Consider the following 23101-nt stretch of genomic DNA (forward strand, 5'->3'; position numbering starts at 1 on the left):
GAACAAGTTTTAAAAACTCCTCAAATACATACTTATAGTAATTATTGTTGTAATGGCAAATATGTGGCAGGTTAAAATAATATCTTGACTTCTAACCATTTGGCTGTAGCAAAAGTTAGAAAAATACAGTTAAGGGTTCTTTATTATTAGCTAAAAGCTAGAAATTATGACACGGGCAGAAAAACCATGTAAATTCACTTCCCTGGAAATTAAACTATCAGCAGTTCATGTTTTTCTTTTGTTTATCCTTTGTCTTGGCTTACAAGTCGCAAAGTTCCAGAACATTCCTGACATTCTTACTGTGCACAAGAATTCGATGAGCAAAATCTTATCTTTAAAAATCCTGATCATCATTTTTCCTGAGCTGACTTTGCAATCAGTGATTGTGCACCTGTCCAGTCTACTTGGTCCACAGCTTAAAACCCAACAACCAATATAATTGAAACCTTAGATCCTTCTTTAAAAGGCTCTGACTTTGTTTAGTAGACTAACCATTGGTGGATTCTGAAATATGAAACACAAGATATGGAATAAAATATACATAGGAAAATCAACTGGAGTGGCTCCTTTGCTTTCATTTTTTCTTGAAACTTGCTACTGTACAATTGATATTGTCTAAATTTTCAGCATTTTTCAACTTGAATGTGTTTTTAGTAGACTGTTGGTATTTTTAGTGAAAAAAACAAACCAACTTGTTTAAAAATACACATGATTTTCAAGACAACAACCATTGAGTGTATTAGATATTTAAGTTCTAAAAAATCCAGCTAGATCATTGTTGCCCCCCTCCTGCATTGTGCCTCTGTCTTGTTACTTGCAGTATCGGTCAGCCTTCATCTTTTCTCTCCTGTCAACACAATGAAAAATATACAGTCATCATCTTTATTAACATAATAAAGATCCACAATAGCAATAGCATTGTAGTAAATGTATAAACTTTGTTAAGTTAGGTTAAAACTATTCAAACTTAAAGCTGCATTATGTAATTCATATGATACAAAAAGTCAATATTTTCTAGTCATTTCGATTTACACGTACACCGTCATGTACTTTAGTACATGTATTCCTAAAACTAGAAAATAACCTAGAGTAAGTGTCCTTATTTTACAAGACAATGTAAGAGCTCACCTGTCTAAAAGAGACTCGTGTAGGGTGCCTTTCTCCTTAGCCTTCTTAAGTTTGGACCTGTCATCTTGGTTGATTCTTAACTTTCGGTCTTGGAAACTTTGGAACTTCTTCCTGCACATGTCAAAAAGTATTGTATGGAATAAAAACACAGTACAAATGTATGTTTCATGAAGAATAAATCACCTCATTTAACGGTGCACACACTTCCGCGACAGGGGTCCAAGGTAGTACCCAGAAAAAAAGTGACAAAGGGGTTCCGGTGGTTCATGTTTGAGTTCACATTTCTCATAATCTGCTGCAGAATGGTATTAACTACTAACATGGCTGGAAAGTGTAAGAAGTGGCGTGTTTTGTGTGAAAATTGATTTCGGGCCCAAGGCTTACTTCCGGGTGTCCTTCCGCCCTGAGCGCGGTGCTTCGGTTTGACCTACATTTGTAGATATGTGTTGTATGCGTTCTTGCGTTCTGGGGGTGCTGTCGCTATGCCTCGCGCGACGGGCTATTATGATAATCTCAGTGTTAGGATTTTCTTTATACCTTTCTTAATAATACATAAGGGTTTTCTCTTTCTGACCATATAATTATAAGTCATATTAGTGGCTAAATTCTGGGTGATGGGTCTAATTCCACGTGAAAATGGCCAATTTTTGGCATCATTTTTCATCGAAAAATTCTCTTTCCCCCTAAAATTTATTGAAATGTGAGAGGTGAACGAAATTGAAATTCTATTGTTCTCGTAGCTAGAGGGATATCCTTCATTTGCAAACAGAGCGTTTTGGCTTAAGAGGTATTTCCTGAAAGAGGCGGTCGCTAGAGTTGAGGGTATGCAGAATCGAATTGAGACCCAAAATAAACTGGGGTGTGCCCCCTTCAATAAAAAATTGCTGGTCTCAGACATCTACTGCAAACTGTGAAGTTAGGGACTGAACATTTCAAAATACAAAATGAATAATATTATTATCATACAGTTACATCTTTACCAACATCATCATTTTTATCATCATGGATGAAGAAGAAACCTACACATAGTTGATTTCTGCCTCCTTCAGTGACCCTTTCTCCTCATCAGGTACCTCCACTTTTTGTTTCTTGACTCGTTCAATGTTTGTTCTGATCTGTGGGGAGAACATAACAACAAAAACTCATTTCTTTACATTTAAATTTTCGCAATCACAAAACCGTACCAAAAAATGGTTTTGAATTTACCATATGTGTAAAGGGAAGACTGCTTTTCTGACATTACTATCAAAATCATACATAAGCTTGACATACGTAATGTGGTAACATTTGAAAGCCAACAATATGTTAAGAGAAAGATCGATGCATGTAGGGAAAATGAAAAATAAAGGACAAGAATAAATGATAAACTAGAGAAGTAACTTTTGCAAAGCAAATGCATAATGTTTACCTCCGGACATGGTCTTCTCTGTTAATTCTTACTCAAACATATTCACATACATGTACTAGGTACTATCATATGGTGACAGGAGCAGAGCAGACCATGAAATTACAACATTATGTAACCCAACACCAGTCACCATGGTTACAGACGTCAACAAATCATGTCATTGGTTGGGTCATAGGTCACTGTTTGGAGAAGAAGAAGAGGAAGAATTAGAGCAAAAACAATATGTTTTCCTTCGGTAAACATAATAAAAGGAAGGCTGATGATAAACAAGCCATGTCCCACTTATGCACCACAGCCAGAATAGCTACTGTCATGTACATCATTACATGTAAGCTACGTAAATGTGGATCCAAATAAACCTACCTTGACCATCTCCCCCTCTCCTGCTGTCTTGGTGGTTGCGACGATGTCACCGCTGTCGTTACACGATACAAAACAGCTGTTTCCTGCCAACAGTGCCATTTTCCCCTGCAGACAGTACACAACACATCATTATCACTACTCAAAACTTGTTTTTATATTTCAGTCCATACCATGGATGAAATATATTGTGTTCCCTCATGTTTCTTCTCCTTCTCCTTCTCCTCCTGCCACACAGTCAAAGGGATTCAACTCTGTCATTTTTTAGTCAAATGACCTGAAATTTGGCAAGGAGGTAGAGTGGGCCAATACCCCTAGGCGTTTTTTTCATTTTTTTGATACATGCCTTTGAAAATTTTTATGAAGGTTTTTTGGGGCATTTTTCGACAAAAAATGGATTTTTGGATCCTGAGCGCTGGTTTTACAACCAAATGATCTGAAATTCGGTATAAGGGTACCTTGAACATGTGTTTACAGAATAGCAGTCACATGTTTGGCATACACCATTTCCAAATGACTCATTTAGGGGACTTTAATGGCTATTTTCAGCCAAAAAAGGGGCCAAAAGTGCTGTACCCGTTCCACGTTCGATCTAAAGAATGCCCGTTCTATCTGCCGTTGGCCATCGAACACATCGAACATTGCGGGTTACCTGAGGTCACGTTGCACGTCGTGCACAATGACCCACACATTCAATTTTATGTAACGTTACCTAGATTTTTACGTCATCAGTCATCTACAATCACGACGAGGGAATATGCAGACCATCCTAATCCTGGGTGCCGCAAAGTTTTTCGGAAGGTATGTGTAACTTGTAAGAAAATATTCGTCACTCCCGGCGCGGCACAAGAACTCATGAGTAGAGTAGAGTAGAGTAGAGTTGATTCATGCCGGGTAGGAGTCCTGCTCCAATTTGGGCCGCTCTTCAGACTAAATGGTTCGCTACCTGAGGACTTTCCACAACCATGATGATATTATACTTATATTAGAAAGGAATATGTTATAGATCAATCATGTTGAAATGATAATTGTAATACATGGTTCTATTTAATATCGGTAGTTTTGCTTCTTATTTTGATGGGGGAAACTGTCAAAAATCGAGGGGACGCAAACCGATATCGGCGCACTTCCGGGTGCATAACGCCAAAATTTCTCGACGATTGTGTAAAAATGACCACTCATTTGCCGCCTCCGGTAGCGTGTACATGGTAGTGCGATCATATCGTGCCGAAGTCAGCGTCAAACGTCAAAAAAGCCGCGTAAAAATATACATGTAGTTGCAAAACACATTTCCAGCCGCGCTCAGCAGAGCTTCGCTGTCACAAACAGCACTGACGGACCCTGCATGCTTCATTAACATATGCAAGTAGCAAAGCACTGCTACGCTCTGATTGGTTCACCTTTGATGACCTGCGCTCTGATTGGCTAGAACGAAGCCGGCTGCATGCCGGGGCGCGCGAAGTGAAGAGAACTCGAGCCACATGTTTACGCATGGGTTTTAGGCCCCTGCTCCGCGGACCCAATATTGGCCAATAATAGCGATCTCCGAGCGCGCCTACGTCCTACTTCCGGGAGTATCTCCCGACACCCCTTGCGCGATCCAGTATTTCCCGTCACCCTTTGCGCTAACTTTCGCCGTCCCTCGCTCGGCCTTCGGCCTCGCTCGGGACTCGCTGATCGGCTTCGCCGATCTTCGGGTGCCTTCGGCACCCGCCCGGGTGCCTTCGGCACCCTCCCGTTTCGGGTATCTTCGGGACCGGCTCGCTTGAATCGCGGCATGATCGCTCGCATTTCGACAGGAAAGACGAGGCCTTCCGCCTATGGTTTACGCTGCTTTATACCTTATTTCTACGATTAATTAGCAACATCCTAGTGACGAAATGCGTACTCAAAAGAATTTTTTTCGGGAATAAATATATATGTACATGTGGGATTGCGGTGTCTTTGGCGTAATTTTGTTGGTCACGTACAACGTAATGTAACACGGAAGTGCACGGAGTCGGACGATTATGGAGTCGCGGCACGGCTTTCCGTCCGGTCCCACTCTAAACAAAAAAGGACATAACAAAACTCACCAAAACTGGCCTAGAATTAGCCATAAAATGTTTGCAGGCACGTGTAAATATGCTGCCTTTTTTCGAGTGTTATAGGCATTTTCCGCGATGTTTTTGCACATCCCTAACGTTACCTCACGCCCGCCCCCTATTACAATGTACGGCGGACCGGGGCATTTATAACTTCAGATCATCTAGGATTGCATATTCGGTGGTAAAGTAAGTAAACAAACAGAGAAAAACAGTAAAATAAAGTTGACAAACTATAGAAACGCTTGCCTGGGCAACAGTGACAAAAGAAAATATCGATCTAATTGATGCACCGGTGATCGTTAAAACGTTTTAAACGTTACAATATAGTAAAATGCATGCGCAGGCTAGATCAACGTTCCTTCCGCTGTTCCAGCAGTGCGCCGGTAGTAAATCATGCAATACTAGCGCGTTTGTAAACGGGTTAGTAACGAAAAAGTAACCAGTTAGTAACGGAAAACTAACGAGTTAGAAATGCGATCATAGTAACGGTGGTGATTGTAACTATAACGGGAACGGTACTGTAGTAGTTTCATAGTATACACAAATCATGTATAGCATATTCAACATCTGATATTTGTAGTTGCATGGTATATGTATGATATATATAATCATGTCAATCATATGTAGATTATTCAATATATGAATGTAGTGTTTTATAGTATATGTAAGTCATGTACATCTTATTCAATATTTATGTATAGTGTCATAGTACATTTAATTAATGTATAGTTCAATATGTATGTATGTATAGTTTTATAGTTCATCTATATATATTTACAAAGTTATGTATAGTTTCCTTTTCTTTGCAATTAGACCTTCAAAATGTATCAAATCTCATCATTGTTAGTATTTACATACCTGCTATAAGATTGTGCGATATATAAGAGTGATGTGAAATTTTGTAAGTAAAGCTGTCGAGATTCAAAGTGCTGATCTTGCATCTTTGTTATCAATTACATAGCTCTAATATAATTCATTTATTTGAGAATCTTCCAGTTTTGCACTGGGGTGAGTTTGGAATAGTCCACTTTTGCGTGGGAGGGAGATGGACTGAAATATGCTGTATTTGCTCCCAAGCAAATGTCGGCCTTTCTAGTTTGCTCTGTGTTTGTGTTACTGTGTTGCCACAATTTCCAATATGCACAATACAGCAGCAACGTTACCGTACATCCTTAGTACTGCTACTGTATATCAATAAATGCCACCACTGTTTTCACAATGTCAAGTGAAAATGAGTATTGTCCTGTATTTGTTTCTATGTGTGGGACACAACACCAGCAACAGCTGCCTGTGTCCCACATGCATATGTATTGTACAATGTATTGTTACAATTCCAATAAATTCAAATTCAAGATAGCTTTCCAAATTTTCAGTGTCAATTCTAACCTAAGATCAGCAGTGTTAGCATAATTCTATTCATGTCTTGCTGTTTGAAAAAAAGTTACATGTTGTACTACTTACTACTACTGTCTTGTTCTTTGCATGTCTTACTCTATTGCCAAAGTACATACATACACATGTAGTGCGACATACTTCCTGAAACACGGGCTCCCACTGTTCCCGCGGTCCGATGGCATCCGCACGTCCGATCACCATGCCCTCGGAGTTCACGCCCAGGTACTTCCCGTAGCCAGACTTCAGAGCGATCTTGGTCTCCGAGAGAACGATCGCGGTGAGCTGTTCTGTTGGGTCTGGTCCCTCCCCATCTGTAGTCACACAGGACGATCACAGTCAAGGCATAGAAAACAAACAAAAATACTAGAAACATTTGCAAAGCATGTTTACCTTCACATAGCCCAGCTTAACAAAATACAAAACTGCTTTATTTTTTATTTTTACTCAAACACATTCATATATATGGTGACCATGCAGCCCCTCTCGAACTGAAGTTCTGCATGGCACTTGCAACATAATGATTATGTCACCCAACACCAGTTACCATGGTGACAGGCCTCTGGTCCTGGTCATTGACCTTATTGGTTTGGAGAAGAAGAAGGAGAGGAAGAAGAAGAAACAGAGCAAAAACAATGTGTTTTCCTTCTGCAAAAGTAAACATAACTAGAAAGGCCGACATTTGCTTGAGAGCAAATGCAGCAGATGGCTTCACCACATCCCCCATACCGAAAATGGATCTATCCTACGATGGCTGCCAATAGTCTACACCCCCATGCAGCAATGGAACCTTCCAATGCCGGAAATAGCCAAAAAGCCCTATTTTACATAACTTTAAAGTGGTGTATGTCAAAATCGTGAATGACATTCTTTGGACATGTGTCCAAGGTATCCCCATACCGAATTTCAGGTCATTCGGATTTAATATTAGGGCACAGGAGCCAAAAATGTACATTTTTGGTCCGAAAATAGCCAAAAAGCCTTATTTTTCCCAATTATAAAGTGGTGTATGTCAAAAGCTTGAATGACTTTTTGTAGACATATGTCCAAGGTATCCCCATACCAAATTTCAGGTCATTTGGTTTTAGTACCTGGGAACCAGATCTCAAAATGTATATTTTTTGCCTGAAAATGGCCAAAAAACCCAAATAAAACAATTTTTCAAAAAAATGAAAAAAACGCGTCAGGGTATTTGCCCACTCTACCTTCATGCCAAATTTCGTGTTATTTGGCCTGAAAATGGCAGAGATGAATCCATTTAAAGAAATGGCAGGAGGAGAAGGAGAAGGAGAAGAAACATGAGGGAACACAATATGTCTTCACCACTTTGTGGTGAAGCCATAATGAGAACATAAACAGATTGTAGTAAATTTAGTACAATCCCCCTGCCCACCATTCAGTAGTCAGTACCATCAACATTTATTTTTTCAGTGGGTCTTTGTGGTATCTGATGTTCCTACAATTCCTACAATTCTACAGTGGACTTGTAGTAAGTGAAATGCATATTTGCAGCATCATAATTTTACGTCAAAGAGGTCACTGTGAGAATAGCAAAAAAGATTTACAGTAAGTAGAGATTGTCAAGTTTAAGCCCTAAACACATGTACTTTGTATATCAAACTCCAGACATTGTCCATACTATCAAAAATTGACACTGATACTGCATTCATGCTCATTGGCAACAAACAAACAAACAAACAAACAAACAAACAAACAAACGTTACCTGCATGGGGAGCCCCCAGTGTAAACAGTCCAGTGTCCATTGCCATCACATAGCTGCTGTTCCCCAGCTCTATGGCAATGTTGTTCTTGATCTGGTCAAAGTTTTCTACACTCCACCAGCCACCTAGCAGGTGAAGAGAAAATTGCAGGTTTATATTCTGTCTATGTCACAATTTTGTACACCAATCAACTTGTTACCTTCGCCAAGAAGGTTATGTTTTCAGTAGCGTTTGTCTGTGTGTGTGTATGTATGTGGGTTTGTGTGTGGTTTAGCAAGATAACTCGAGAAGCGGTGGATGGATTGGAATGAAACTTGGTAGGTGGGTAGGTCTTCATGAGACCTAGAAATGATTAGATTTTGGGCCCCCTGGCGGCTTTCCTAGGTACTGCAGCTGAACTTCCGGTTTTGATATCTCATGTTCTGGACATGCTAGGGTCACGAATTTTGGTTGGTAGATAGCTCTTGGGGTAGGGAAGAAGTGCCATGAGTTTGGGTCCCCTAGCGCCTTGTTCTGGAACTGCAGGAGCATTTGTTGAAAAAATTTGGACGACGATAACTCAAGAACCGGTTGACGTATTGTCGTGATTTTTGGTATGTAGGTAGTTGAAGTAATGCTTGACATAATCAGATGGCAATTATGCAAATCAGGACCTAATTTGCATAATTAATGAGGAAATTCTATAAATCTGCTTTGTTTGATAATAGAACTATGAAACACTTGTGACATCTAGTTGAGAACGAGAAAAACATCTGAGGATATAGATTATGTAAATGAGGACCTAATTTGCATAATTAAAGGAAAATTAAAGGAAGTTAAGTGAAGGTGAACATCAATAAACATAATTTATTCAAATCATTACCTCATTTGCATAATTTATGAGGAAGTGCTATAATAGCCTTTTTGTTATGATAAGGCTGTCATTGGATGGAGAATATGATCAACTGATATAATCCATGCAAATGAGGCTCTTATTTACAAAATCAATGATTAAAATTGTATAATTCGTCACCCGCAAGGGTTAACATCATTTGGCGAAGGTATGAGATTGTGGAACTCTTGTTAGTAGTTGTGAGACTTTTGGCATTAGACTAGTGCTCTTATGGTTAGGGTTGTTGACTCAGAATCTAAACTAGAGGTCCTGAGTTTGAATCCTTGATATGGTTTGCGTAGCTTCAGTTACAGTTATGTAGAGATATCCCCTTGAATGGATACAAAACCAGAGGTCGAGGATTGCATTTGAGAAGAACCTCACAGTACCTTGATCTAACGTCACAGATCCCATCATTCTATTTTTAATACTATAGCATAGGGGTAGCCTGGGTACCATCCAAAATCATCTTTTTTGAGCGTTGCGGAGCAAAAATCTGGATGGTACGCAGGCTAGCATAGGGGCCCATCCCGGTATGAATGGCTCCTTACTGCCTGATCTTGAACAGCTAAATGTACTTATGAAAAACTTAAACTGTTCTCCAACTCAAAATTTGACTCACCAGAAATTTTCGACTGAATCACTCAGTCTTCCTCAGCTATCTGACCCAAATGCTGTGGACACGTGATTTTTCCCACGTGTGACGTCAGTGAAGCTCCCAAAGAAAGGAGACCTCTCGGACTGCAACAACTCGCGGGGCATTACTCTACTCTCAATTCCTGGGAAAGTGTTCTGCGCAGTGCTACTCAGAAGACTGAAGAAAGCTGTTGACAGCAAGTTGAGAGAGGAACAAGCTGGGTTCCGCAGTAACCGCTCCTGTACAGAACAGATCTTCACTCTCCGTAACATCATTGACCAATGTCTTGAGCACCAAACACCGCTGGTATTAAACTTCATAGATTTTAAGAAAGCTTTCGACAGTATCCATAGGGCATCTCTTTGGGATATTGCCGCCTCATATGGGATACCAGAGCAGTTCGTCAACGCCTTCAAGAGTCTCTATGCAAACTCAAGATGCTGCGTCAGAACAGAGGGAGGAACAACAGATTTCTTCGACATTGTCACGGGTGTCAGACAAGGATGTATCCTTTCCCCGTTCCTTTTCCTTTTGACTATTGACTTTGTCTTGAGAAAGACTACAGAGGATGGTAGAGAGGGGGTGAGGTGGAGGGAGGGAGAGAAACTGGCAGACCTTGACTTTGCGGATGATCTAGCCCTACTGTCTGAGAACAACCAGAATCTACAGCACCTCACAAAGAAACTAGAACAGTTTGCTGGGAAACAGAACTCTTGTTGGGCTGAGGATCAGCATAGAAAAGACCAAGACAATGGAAGTGGGGGACCGTGCTGATCAACCACGGTTGACTATCAGCGTGTACAACACCCAAGTCGAAACTGTGGACCAGTTCACCTACCTCGGCAGCGTGCTTAGCAACAGTGGTGAGGTGGAACCTGACATCAGCTGTAGACTAGGGAAGGCGGCTGCAGTGTTTCGAAGGATGCGCACCATCTGGGCAACCAGTGCCATTGACCTGGACACTAAACTACGCCTGTACAACAGCATTGTTTTACCAACAGCAATATATGCTAGTGAAACATGGAAGTGCACAGCTAAACTAACCAAGAAGCTGGATGTGTTTCACCAGAGGAACCTCAGAAGAATCTTGAAAGTAAGATGGCAAGACCACATCACTAACGAGGAGATTCTCAGAAGGGCAAAGACCCAACCCTTGGGGGACATTATAACAGGCAAGAGGATGCAACTGGCAGGCCACATCCTACGCCTATCAAGCCAGCGCCACTCAAAGACTGCCATGACCTGGGTGCCACCAGGGGGCAGAAGGAAGAGAGGTCGGCCAAAGAACACCTGGCGAAGAACCTTTCAGGAGGACCTCAAGAGGGCCAACATTGCCTGGGAAGAGGCTGAGGAGGCAGCAGCTACTCGGACCGGATGGAAACTTGCTGCCCAATGTGCCTGTAGGCACAGGAGGACCTAAGGTCTAAGGTAAGGACGTCAGCAAAGGGTCAAAGGTTGTCTGAAGTTGATATCGCCCCCCGTCCCGGTTGAGCGATGGTTGAAGTGCCCTGATGTATATGGCCTCTTTTATGCCTCTCTTGCTTGTACTTAGTTATAGAGTAATATACAAAACTTGTACGTTGTGCCAACTGTAAAACTGATTACCAGTTATGCGATACAAATGAATGATAACAAACCATGTAGTTCTTGGTCCTCGCGCAGCTCATGCTGTGATGGTCCAGCCGAGTCAGTCTCCCTGTCTCTCTTCCTCTTCTTCTTCTTGTGCTTCTTGTGGCTACAGAATGGAGGCAAAAACATAATTTTTTTCATCTCATTCGGGCTTTCTTTTGACCTCACCATTTATCAAATCATGGAAAAAAACTCGGACCTTCTACATACATGTAATTTGTAGCTATCATTGTTGTTATACTACATGTAGTGACTTTATGTTATGATGTAAGTTATATTTTGTAACTCCTCTTGTATAGCAGAAAGTATTGATTGATAATTTATATATCAAAGAGCCAGTGTGGGGAGGGGGGGCTGAGGTAGTACATAATAAACATTACTGTTATTTTACAACCAAGGGAGTTTCTCACCTCCAAAACTGGTGTATTCTTACCTGCTTTTGTCCCCCTTCAGCTTAAGCTTTGTCGACTTCACAAAATTGTACGAGTCCGCCATGTGTGAGGAAAAACTAACCCTGTGTTCTGAAACACGAACTACGAAAGACGCTCACCCTCTCTGTAAGTAATGCTACCGTGCTACAGCGACACCTAGCGGTTTTTATCTGTTGTGCAGACTGGCCCATGTTGTTTTTCATCATCTTCTAAAACCTAATCATTATCCATTCGTATATGCGTTAGTACCAAACTAATGAAACATACAATAATGGACACATTCAACATCTATTAAATACCTTTTTTTTTTACTGTAACGTTAAATACCTTCCAATTTTATCCAAATCTTGCACCCCTTAGAGGATTTTGGAATATTCCGGGTCAGACACTTGAACTACTACCGCAGCTGACGCCTAGATCCAATTTGATTGGACAATATTGGAGTAACTGACAGAGCTGTGCAATTTTGGCCAATCAGAGAAAAGCAATGTAGGATATACGGGGACACAACAAAGGCGGAAGACACTGGTATCACACATAGAGTCGACGTGTTTCTAAAAATTCGACCCCAAAATACTCGTTCTCTGGAGTCCCCCCTTCTGACAGGTTACGCAGGTAGTGTTCAGCCATCATGAAGAAGTTCTTCAACAAGGTCAAGACCGACATGACCTTCAAAAAGGCAGGGGAAGGCCACAAACTGACGGAAGACACCAGAAGCAAGGCCGTCCCCTCTAGGACACCCGCGGAAAGAGCTCACCCCTCGCAGGGCGCCCAACAGGCCGGCGCCGCCGCCTTGGCCAGGCTCGAACAGAAGGACCAGAGTAAGAACAAGAGAACGTCGTCTGCTATCAAAGCCGCTGCTCGGGCCGAAGCCGCGGAGAGGGAAGCTAGGAGTACCGCCGTCAGTACGTACGCCACCCCGGCTGAACCTGAGGTACACGAGTGTGCCCCGGTGTTGTCAGTGTCAGGGGTACGGTTCCTGTGCCCGCTGTGTGAACAGTCTGTCCCTAGGGACGGGCTGGACCCGCACAAACGGGAGTGTATCATGACCAGTCTGATAGACAGTCCCGTACACATGTCTGTTACCATGATACAGAGCCTCAACAAGAACAGGGACAAGGTTGGTATTACTAGTACTGTACTTATGATTACAATAAAATACATAATGTACTAGCAAATTAATTGCAAAGGAAATGCATAATGTTTACCTGCGCATATGGTTTCCTCTGTCAATTCTTACTCAAACACATTCATGTATGTATATGGTGACAGGAGTCTAAATCCCTCCTGCTATAAAATTGCAACATGATGTAACCCAACACTCGTTACCATGGTGATAGACATCTGGTTCAGGTCATTGACATTATTTGTTTGAAGAAGAAGAAGAGGAAGAAACTGAGCAAAAACAATATGTTTTCCTTCAGTAAACATAATAATGACTATGATCATAGATATAATAATTCTTCCAGATGTTGTTGTTTGGTGGCTCTGAACTGTATCTAGTCTAGTTGCAAATTTGTTCTCAATTTTCTTGATTTTTTGTTAAAGGTCCAGGTTTGTGTGGACACCCTGCGGAAGTATCTTGAGAACATCTTGGCCAATCCACATGAGGAAAAGTTTCGCAAGATCCGCCTGACCAACAAGGCCTTCCAGGACCGCGTGGCGACCATGGAGGGTCACGAGGAGTTCTTACAAGCAGCAGGCTTCTCTTTGAAAGAACTACCACACCAGGATACCGTGGAACCCTTTTGGGTCCTCGGTGAGGATAAGTGTGACGACTTAGATACTCTCAAGTCCTATGTCGAAGTTCTTACGACTACACAGCCGCTGAAGTTCAAAGTTGATCGCATGATGCAGGTTCTCCAGCCAACAGACCATGTCACAGATTTCCATCTTCCCGATGCTTTTTACAACCTCACCACAGACGAGATAAAGCGGGAACAGCAAGAGCGGACTGACGCGGTGCAGAAGAGCTTCCAGCTGCGTACGAAAGCCATGCGGGAGCGCGACGAGCAGCAGAACCTGCGGAGGTACAACTTCACGCTCATCCGCGTACGTTTCCCGGACAACCTGCTCCTCCAGGGCGTGTTCCGAGCGCAGGAGAGGCTGTCCACGCTGGTACAGTTTGTCCGCAACGCGCTGGTCAGCGATTGGCTGCCGTTCGTCCTGAGCTCGGCGACGGGTCAGAGGTTAGAGGAGGAAGAGGTGTCCTTTGCAGAGCTGGGTTTGGTGCCTGCTGCTGTTGTCAACTTCACGTGGGACCCCTCCATCATGGCAGATATTGCAGCACAGCAGGGGGCAGCCACAAACAACCAGTACCTCAAACCCTGAACTCCTGCTTTAACCTGATGTGTAGAATTAAAATGTATTCATCATCATCATCATAATTAACCCTTGTCCTGCGGAGGACAACAATTGTTGTTCTGCACAAACAGTACCATCTATATAACACCCTGTATAGGTACGATTTGGGGGTATTTCTCGTGCAACGCATCACACTGCAGCGAAATGCAACGAATGCAGAAGTAACTATGCCACTGCAGGGCAAAAAAAAATTGGGCGTCTATGATCAAATTAAGACATGGAAAATTATTGAAAAATATTGTGCCAGGAATGCCAGCAGGACAAGGGTTAAAATGTAATCATACTTGTATTCATACACTATGCTCCAATATTCCAGTCATAGTTTGCAAAAAGATGTAGCTTCTCAATATCAGACTTGATGATTGTTGTCTTGATGTTGTGTTTTTTTTTCATTTCTGCCATTGGTAGTTTAACTGTGTCATGATACATGACCACTGGATTGGTGCCATACTCAAGACACTCAATGAAAAAACAACAATTGTAATCATAATGAACTACAATATCAAAACACTGACCATTGAGCCAGCTATGGAAAATGGAATGAATACTGTTAGATGAATACAGTACATGTGTACTAGTATATACCCAGCAGTTGAAGGAGGCTATTATATTTTTTGAGTCTGTCACATTTGTATTCATAAATACAATGTCTAATTTCTGTAGTACAGTAAGTGTAACAGATTGAGCCAGCTATGGAAAATGGAATGAATACTGTTAGATGAATACAGTACATGTGTACTAGTATATACCCAGCAGTTGAAGGAGGCTATTATATTTTTTGAGTCTGTCACATTTGTATTCATAAATACAATGTCTAATTTCTGTAGTACAGTAAGTGTAACAGATGGGACTATTAACTTACCTGGTATCTACATGTACTCTATAACTATGGTACTCTCTGGACATCCATAGATGTGGAATGTTGCTGATTAGAATTTCTTGAAAAGTGTTAAAACTAAAAAAGCTGCTAATAATCCAATTGTTATTGGTATAAGCAGTACGAAAAGAAGAAGAAAAGGTAAAAAATGTCAGTGCAGTACCCATGATCATATCATCATGTAAGAAAGAAGGTTTGTACAGTTACGGTGTTGAATTAATGAGATGCCTGTTTTAGTGTAATATTACATGTATTACATGTACATTGTATTATCATAGTGTTGATTGTTCTAAAAATATGAATACAAACAAGTTATGTATGCAATGAGTATGGGAAAAAGAGCTAGTAATTGGTAAAGAATTTACCACGGTGACCCAAAAATTGTTGAACATCGTGCAATCTTGGAAATTACTTTGTATAATGACTTGTTTTCCTGTCATAAATGTCTGGTAGATCCATTTCAACAGTTATTGAGCTATATACAGGCTTTTCAGACATTGTCATGTGCACCATGTTGGAGTAATGTGTTCCTTTGTTACACACACCAACATGCTACTGCTGTACTCCAACATGGCCGCCAGAGAATTCATGTATGTTGTAGCCATTGCGATTTCAGAAATGAACAATGGAAAGCTAATGTACCATAGAGTTGAACTGTCTTTCCAATTTTGAGGTGGCCTGATAACTATAGAAAAATGCATTCATAATAATAGGAAAATTGTCCAGTTAATAAATTGCAAGAAAAATATTTGACATTGACTGGTGGGATTAAGCTGGTATAGAAAATTAAGAGCTAATACAGTCTAGATGTCAATTGTTGTAGATATTCCTACAGGTATCTACATTGTATTGTAGACTTGTGTGTTGTTCATCATTGGGTGATTTACAGCATTTTGCTGTGTTGCATTTATGTGTCTTTGGTGAATTGGTAGACGGAGTACTACACAGTATGAGGTTTGTGATATTGGAACTAAATAAAGTAAGAGATGCATATTGCTTGGTGACTATGGAAGCTGTATTCATTTGTTAGTAAATTGTTACTTTGTTGTCATGTTTCTTTTGCACAAATATTCACTGCAGCACGTACATATAAGTTCTCAGGGTACTAACTATAGACGATACTAACATCACACCAAGCTAATTTCTTGTTTCTCAAATTTGACTTCAATTTTCTGATGAAGAAAAAATCATGTATGATGTTCAGCAATTGGGTGATAAAATCATAAAGTGAGATCAATGGCAGGTCAGTGTGGTTTCTCTGTTCCTGTACTAAGCAGATTTTGTTATATCACAACTCGCGCCTTCTCCTGTGTGTGGTCACTGATACAGGTGTTCTGTCAGCCAAGAAATCCTACAACGTTCAGCGGTTGTTCGGCACACTAACCGGATAAGAAATTCCGAGGTCAGGTCATTGATAGGTCAGAGGTCACGAGTTCCCTATCACATGTGGTTTCTCCGTTCGTGTGGTAGATTTTACCCCGGTACCGCCCGTTCCCTTTCCCGTGTGCGCTCCCTGATGCAGGTGTTCCGTCAGACCGTCAACCCGACCACAGGCCGGACCGAGTGGGCCGCCATGGACGAGAACTACGACTATAACCAGGAGGTGGCGAGGTAAGCATGCATGGGGGAGGGGGGCGGTAGCTGTGCATATGTTATGTGGGCGTTGCTTTGGGCATCTCCAGATCTCCTTGGATGTATCTACTAGTATATATGATCTAACGTTATATATGATACTTCACATCACAGTATACGCTGACGTTAATATTAATAGATCGAAAGACTTTTGCACCAAAGCAATATGGTGGCAACTATTACTTATTGCAATTATTATTAATAATTTAACGTTACATAAATTATTTGTCTATATTAAAGGTAAATGAATCTTATCATGATGAAAACTTTTCTTTAACTGTTGTCTGTCATGTTTCTCCTCTCCAGGTCCTCCTATACAGACATGCTGCATGATGAAGAGAGGGTGAGTCATATCATGACTACTCATAATTCTGGTATAGGAGCGATTACTGTTTTTTTTTTTCATCTTATACATGCAAATTATTTTAAGACACATTCAAATTATAGGTAGGCAATTCACCCAACTGTCACTTCCTTTTTGTATATCATAATTCCAGCTCATAACTTTGACATAAATACAAAACTCACAGATGCGCTCCACATGTTCATTGCCAAATCAAAAAGATTCTGTGCTTCTTCCAGCTGAGCCACACTAAACATTTGATTGCTGTACAGTTATAAATTGATTTTAATTGCAGGTGTAATTTATTAGATAATGTTATTTGTGCATATATATCTTGTTCTAACTATTTGTTTTTTCTATGTCATATGTCCAGGTATGTGTTAGGTGTGCACGCTATCAGCATACTTGCTGCCTAGTGCACACTTTGTATTGTCATGTTACAATTCTGAATAAACAAATGAAATAAATCATTTGCTGGCTGTGATGTTATGGCGATATACTCAAAGTGTTTTCACTCAATCACTTCAATGAATTCGTGGGAGGGTACTAGTAATACTACTGTCCACCATTTCATTCAAAAGAATTTTATCTGAAACAGTTTTTTCCTCCCACACCCACACAGAATAAGAAGTACAAGGCAGGTTTGGAGCTGGCAATCGGGTGTGTCCGTGGGCGTGGTCAGCGTGCACATGTGCTGGACATCGGGACGGGCAGCGGTCTGCTGTCCATGCTAGCCGCTCAGGCCGGAGCAGACAGGGTCACCGCTTGTGAGGTAAAAAAAAAAACCTTTTAGATTTGTAGATACATTTGCTGGGAATTAACGTTGTTGCTATCCTTGTTTAATATCTAATAATGTAATATCTCGCTAGACATGGTCTCTTGTTGCTGGTTTGTGCTTGGTTCTGTTCACAGTCACTCAACAATTGTCTCTCTATATAGGTATTTAAATTTTAACTCTTGAATTGGTGCCTTGTGCTTGCATTATAAATGCTGGAAGTGTCTCTAGGACTGAGCATGTCGACTCGGCCTATATTCTTGATATATACCAGGAGAGGGCTTAGGTACATTAGTCCATGGGCCAGGTCCCCAAAAATGACAATTTGTTACCAAACAGAGGGACAAAGGATGACTTAGTTTTTTAGAAAGGTTGGGTCCTCTAGTTAATCATTATGCATGATAACCTTTGCAGAGTGGCAGCTTTGACCTTGTTATCTGACCTTGAACTTTGACCCTACACGAACCATATCTTTTTCTACTTTAATGCAAAGGGGAGTGGAAAATAATCAAATATGGATGTTTTTGAGATTTAAACTTAGTGGACTAATAAATCAGAAACCAAGGATTACAAAAATGTCAATTTTGTTCCAATATGTCATTTCTAAGAGAAGTTATGAGGTTTTAAAATTCGATTTTTCGGTAAAAATTGGTAAAAAAATGGAATGTTTACTTTTCAAAACCTGTCAAATATACAGATTGCATTTTCGAGCCTGGTTCATGAATTTATCTGATTTGTTACACTGTTCCCTACATTTTAAGCTTTAAATCGTAAAAATCCATCAGTCCAATCTGGAGATATGAGTATCTAAAAGTTCTATTCCCACAGGCCTTCTGTGCGGAAACCGTTGCTAGGGCCGTTGCTAAGGAGGCACTGGGCTGCTTTCCCAGTAAAATGTAGTGTATATCATAAGTAAAACGTGAAGAAAACTTTTATCGGTGGAAAATTGTTCATTTTCAGGGCCTCAGAAATTTATATCATGTTTCCATGGTAACCGTTGCTAAGGAAAATACATCTCCCTAGCAACGCAGAGGATAATACTTTTATACGGTTTTATAATGGTAATAGAGGGATACCTGTGGGGGAATGCTTGTTTCCTGACGATGTTGAGTGAAGTATCTGAGTGAGATATGAGGGCAGCTCATTTTGTTTGCAATTTTTTCGCATTATTTGGGTGTTTTTAGCTAAAAATGTAGATTTCTGACACCTGTGCCATGATAAATGAAGCACTTTTGCTGAAATTCGGTACAAACATGTAAGTTAACAACTGCCACGAATCTCTGCCTATTAAATGCTGATGACTTCTTTTTTCTGAATAATAAATGGTATTTCGTGTTTTTTCTATCCAAAAATGCACATTTTGGTTCATATGATAATGTTTAAAGAAACAATGGTGAAATTTATTATGAGCATTTCACAAAGTAAGCCACACTATTATATACAACAATATAAAGAAGCGTTGCAAATGTAACTTACTTCAAGACTTTGCCACAAAACAAGCCATACTTTGACGCTAATCAGTTTAAATCATCATCAAAACCTGGCAAAGGTTAATGGTAAACAATAAATGAATACTTGTAAGACTTATTACTCCGTGAAGGAGGTCAGGACCTCCGGACGGAGTGTTGTGATCGGCTGATTTTTCATGTTCGCAGTCAAAACACTGGGTTCTCTTTGTGTAATCGGCACGCAATTTTATACGCCGTCTGCGGGCATGCCCGTGTTCATGCACGAATGTGTATTTTTGCCGTTGCTGCTTTCGCGGTCAATGTAATATTGCAGACGCACCCCTACAATTACGAGGCGAACAGGAATGGTCCAGAAAAACGCGTTGTTTGGAATAGCAGTGGGGGGGGAACTTCATGCAAATACGGGGTGGTTTTGATAAGTGGTTCCAGATGTTTTTGCCCATGCTTAAGAGATGCCAAGTTTTTTGAAGATGTTCGCAGCCAAAACGCATTCTTCCGTACGTCGCATTTCTGTGTAATTTCGCATGTGGTGTGGCATTATGTCCGGGATGATGCACGTCTTTTTATTTTTACCGTAGCTGTTTTGATATTGAAGTAAATGCATATTTTAGAAACATCCCTACTTTTACAATCCTGTAGAATAGGCCGTAGATTTAGGCAGTTGTCTGGTAGCAGAGGTACTCTAAGCAATTCTCTTTCTAGCATACATCAATGACCTTCCCAAATACGCTGCACATGCTAAAGTCAGGCTTTTCGCCGACGATTGCATCTTGCAGATGAGTATTAAGGAAGAAGACGACTGTAAAAGACTGCAGCATGACATCGATAGTATTTGTAGTTGGGAGAAGGAGTGGTTGATGGCCTTCAACCCATCTAAATGTGAAGTGATGACCGTCCCCTCTTCTAGGAACCCAATATCGTTTCCCTATTCTCTCCATGACCACGTTTTAACCAAGGTAAGTACCACCAAATATCTTGGTGTCTCCATCTCCTCAAACTTGACCTGGGGCAGACATGTCGATTTAGTTACAGCGAAAGCAAACAGAACCTTAGGAATGTTAAGACGCTGCCTGCGAATCTCAAGCAATGCGGCAAAGGAGAGAGCTTACATGGCTCTTGTAAGACCCTCCTTAGAGTATGGCTGTAGTGTCTGGGATCCCCACACCAAGGACCAGGTGAGTAGGGTGGAGATGGTCCAGCGTAGAGCTGCCCGTTTTGTCAGCAGTGACTACAGACGTACAAGCTCTGTTACAACTATGTTGCAAAACCTGGGCTGGCAGTCTCTGGAAGCACGTCGGAAGATCGCCCGCCAGGTCATGTTTTATAAGATTATACATAATGCTGTCTCCGTCCCACACTCAACCAGGATTGTCCCGGTGGCTCGATGCTCCCGCCGCATCAATCACACTCAAACATTGCAGGCCATCGCGAGCAGAACCAACTTCTACAGGCTCTCGTTCTTCCCCCGTACCATCAGGGAATGGAACGAACTTGAGCCTGGTGCGGTGGAGGCGGGGTCTCTCGCCCAGTTCAAATTTGAACTGGCAAGGACCCTGCTGCATTGAGTCACCCCATCATGTCTTGTATATATGTAAATATTACTAACGCACTAATGCACTTGTCCTGTCTTTAGCACACACAAAATCAGTTGTCTTATGTTCCTTTCTCAGTTATCCTTGTTTTTCCCTTTGTTTTTTATGTACCGGGCACAAATGTTACTAACAATGCGTAACGACTGCCAATAATACTACTCTGTAGTGCTGGGCAGTAACGAAGAAGAAGGAGCAGATGTCCTGGTTATCTGGCCGGCGGTAGTAACACTCGCGGTGCTTACCGCAACTGTTGCTGGAATTTGGCCTGTTCCAGGCGCGCCTAATTAGGTACAGGCACGGTAAGATGGTGGGGCTGTCTTTGTTACTAGACACGACCATGATAGTCCGATCTTTATGTGAATGCAATGATTGTGTGTGTGTAATTAAAATGAACTTCGAACTTGAAGCACAGTACAAATGTATCTTTACACGCCCTGGGAGCAGTAATGGATTTAGCTCTTTGTATGTTTTATGCTTGTGACGCGCCCTCATTGTATTAACCGTTGCCTAATTATAATGTCTGCACAGTAGGTCTGGCGTTGACGCTTGGGATTTTGTTGAAATATATAAAACTTCACGGAGGATTGTCACCTATGGCTTCTTGTTAGTTATTTCTTCTTCCAAGTGAATCACTTGTAAGATTCATCACTGAGGAATGGAAGAAAGGCAAGGACAAGAACAAAAGAAAACTACACAGTCAGCAAGGTGCTTTTCGTTGCATGTGAGGAAGAGTGTCACAAGATTACATCAGAGGATATTGACATCGGAGCGGAGGTCTGGATTTGGGGTTATTTTAGTGTGTTTTTAGGCTTTTTTTTTATCGGGGTTTCTCTTTTGCTGTAGTTGTGTAGTTGTCGTATTTCGCCTCGACTTGCAGACGCTAGCGGGTCGGACCGTCTCTTTTCAGGGGTCCACCGCCCTGATAAACGATATTTACAAGAAAGGCACTCTCTCTAACTACCCGTAGTTGCTGTAGTTGTGTAGTTGTCATATTTCGTCTTGCTTCGGAGCGGCTATCGGGTGGGATTGCTTTTTCTACGGTCGGACCTCGCTTATGTGCCGATAGAGTCTACCACCAAAGTCCGTTGACAGGGCAGTGTCTATTTACGGGCCTACGTCGCTGAATGTCTGTGCAAGCACACATTTAGAAAACCTTGCCGTTCCCTCCACACATCAGGCTAAAGGTATACATATACCGTATTGAACAGGCGCCTTCCAGGTTATAATGTACTATGTCACACGCTGACTTGTGTTATCTGCCGGCTATTAATCCAACATGCCCCAATCCCGCGTGATTGGGGCATGACACGCATGTTGTTTAGTCGGCTGGTGTTCGGGAGCAGTCTGACTATAGTCTCCAAGTAGAGGTTTGGGGTTATTTTTGGTGTGTTTTCAACTTTTTTATCGGAGTTTCTAGTTTGCACTGAATCCCCCCTCCCCCCCACAAAAAAAATCCCGGGGCAAAAAAGAAACCCCGACAAAGAAAGTTTAAAAACACGCCAAATTACTTTAACCCCAAACCTCTGCTTGGAGAGTAGTCTGACCAGATCAATTGATTTTCCAACCGAGGACGTTATGTCTGATTAAATCGCTTTAGGGTTGCCGGCCGTCCAACATCCAGTCGGCCCCCGAAGGGGTGTGGTCATATCAAAGATGTGTGGGGAGGGAGAGACAGAGAGAGAATACGCCCTATATATGTGATCACGTGATCGATTATGTGGAGTCAATATGGTTGTGTAAAAGGGCGTGTTGTTCCACTTCAAGTGGTACATGCATGGAGGTAGAAAAACAACATGGTACAAGTAATAAACATGGGGAAGCCAGCTTTTAGTGAGCAAATTATAACCACCAGACCAGCTGCCGCGGCGTTGTGTAAGTTACTAAAACCAAGGACATAACATTGCTAAAAGTTTGTTACAGGAATACAGTTGTTTCAGACGTATACTAGTGGTATGGATGTCGGTCGGACAAGTTCGTTTAGCAGTGCGTGACGAGCTAAAGATTGTAAATTATCACTCAAAACCAACTAACGCGTTGTATCCATATGCATGTATCACATTCTGGGAAGCAGGTACATTTTGTGACTGGTTAATGTCGATCTGAATAAATTTTCAAGTCTCAAGGTTCGCCTCTTTAACTTAAGATGACAGCCATGAGACCACTAGGTTTGAACCAGGAGACTATAAGGTTAACGTTTCCTCAAGGCGGTGGACTCTACGTGCCTATTGGCACAGAAGTGAACTCAGGCTGTGAAAAGAGACGGTCCCGCCCTCTAGCCTCGCAAAGGCAAGACCCAATACACCAACTACACAACTACAGTAACTACGCGTAGTTAGAAAGCCTTTTATATGATATACAATTCCTCAAGGCGGTGGACTCTAGGT

The 23101-nt window shown here is 41.5% G+C and overlaps 3 protein-coding genes across 3 annotated transcripts in view; 2 read left to right on the plus strand and 1 right to left on the minus strand.

The window, feature by feature from the left end:
• Positions 1–755: 755 nt before the first annotated feature.
• On the minus strand, positions 756–11797 carry LOC109487733 (protein FRG1-like). The gene is made up of 8 exons (XM_019791792.1): positions 11668–11797; positions 11243–11340; positions 8100–8222; positions 6517–6689; positions 2900–3004; positions 2152–2243; positions 1129–1239; positions 756–847 (listed from the first exon to the last, which is right to left on the minus strand). The coding sequence occupies exons 1-8, from the start codon at positions 11727–11729 to the stop codon at positions 811–813; spliced, it is 801 nt and encodes a 266-aa protein (XP_019647351.1). The 5' UTR covers positions 11730–11797; the 3' UTR covers positions 756–810.
• A 265-nt stretch (positions 11798–12062) lies between these two features.
• On the plus strand, positions 12063–14415 carry LOC109487713 (UBX domain-containing protein 6-like). The gene is made up of 2 exons (XM_019791765.1): positions 12063–12785; positions 13214–14415. Exons 1-2 carry the CDS (start codon positions 12297–12299, stop codon positions 13994–13996), a joined length of 1272 nt encoding a protein of 423 aa, XP_019647324.1. The 5' UTR covers positions 12063–12296; the 3' UTR covers positions 13997–14415.
• A 1927-nt stretch (positions 14416–16342) lies between these two features.
• LOC109487647 (protein arginine N-methyltransferase 7-like) overlaps positions 16343–23101 on the plus strand; it is a 19641-nt gene continuing 12882 nt past the window's right edge. The window contains 3 exon segments of the mRNA XM_019791652.1: positions 16343–16517; positions 16845–16881; positions 17504–17653. Coding sequence (XP_019647211.1) covers positions 16351–16517; positions 16845–16881; positions 17504–17653 — 354 coding nt within the window. The 5' untranslated portion in view covers positions 16343–16350.

The sequence above is a fragment of the Branchiostoma belcheri genome, unplaced genomic scaffold (genome assembly GCF_001625305.1).
Source record: "Branchiostoma belcheri isolate BF01 breed outbred unplaced genomic scaffold, Haploidv18h27 scaffold9, whole genome shotgun sequence".
Taxonomy (NCBI): domain Eukaryota; kingdom Metazoa; phylum Chordata; class Leptocardii; order Amphioxiformes; family Branchiostomatidae; genus Branchiostoma; species Branchiostoma belcheri.

What these genes read in the sequence shown, in the direction of transcription:
- LOC109487733 (XM_019791792.1), bottom strand. Translation starts at nt 11,729, where the DNA reads ATGGCGGACTCGTACAATTTTGTGAAGTCGACAAAGCTTAAGCTGAAG. An exon ending in CTGAAGGGGGACAAAAGCAG is followed by an intron (nt 11,341 to 11,667) that starts GTAAGAATACAC and finishes TCCATTCTGTAG; the next exon opens with CCACAAGAAGCACAAGAAGA. An exon ending in CACGAGTCTCTTTTAGACAG is followed by an intron (nt 848 to 1,128) that starts GTGAGCTCTTAC and finishes TTGTGTTGACAG; the next exon opens with GAGAGAAAAGATGAAGGCTG.
- LOC109487713 (XM_019791765.1), top strand. Translation starts at nt 12,297, where the DNA reads ATGAAGAAGTTCTTCAACAAGGTCAAGACCGACATGACCTTCAAAAAG. An exon ending in TCAACAAGAACAGGGACAAG is followed by an intron (nt 12,786 to 13,213) that starts GTTGGTATTACT and finishes TTTTTGTTAAAG; the next exon opens with GTCCAGGTTTGTGTGGACAC.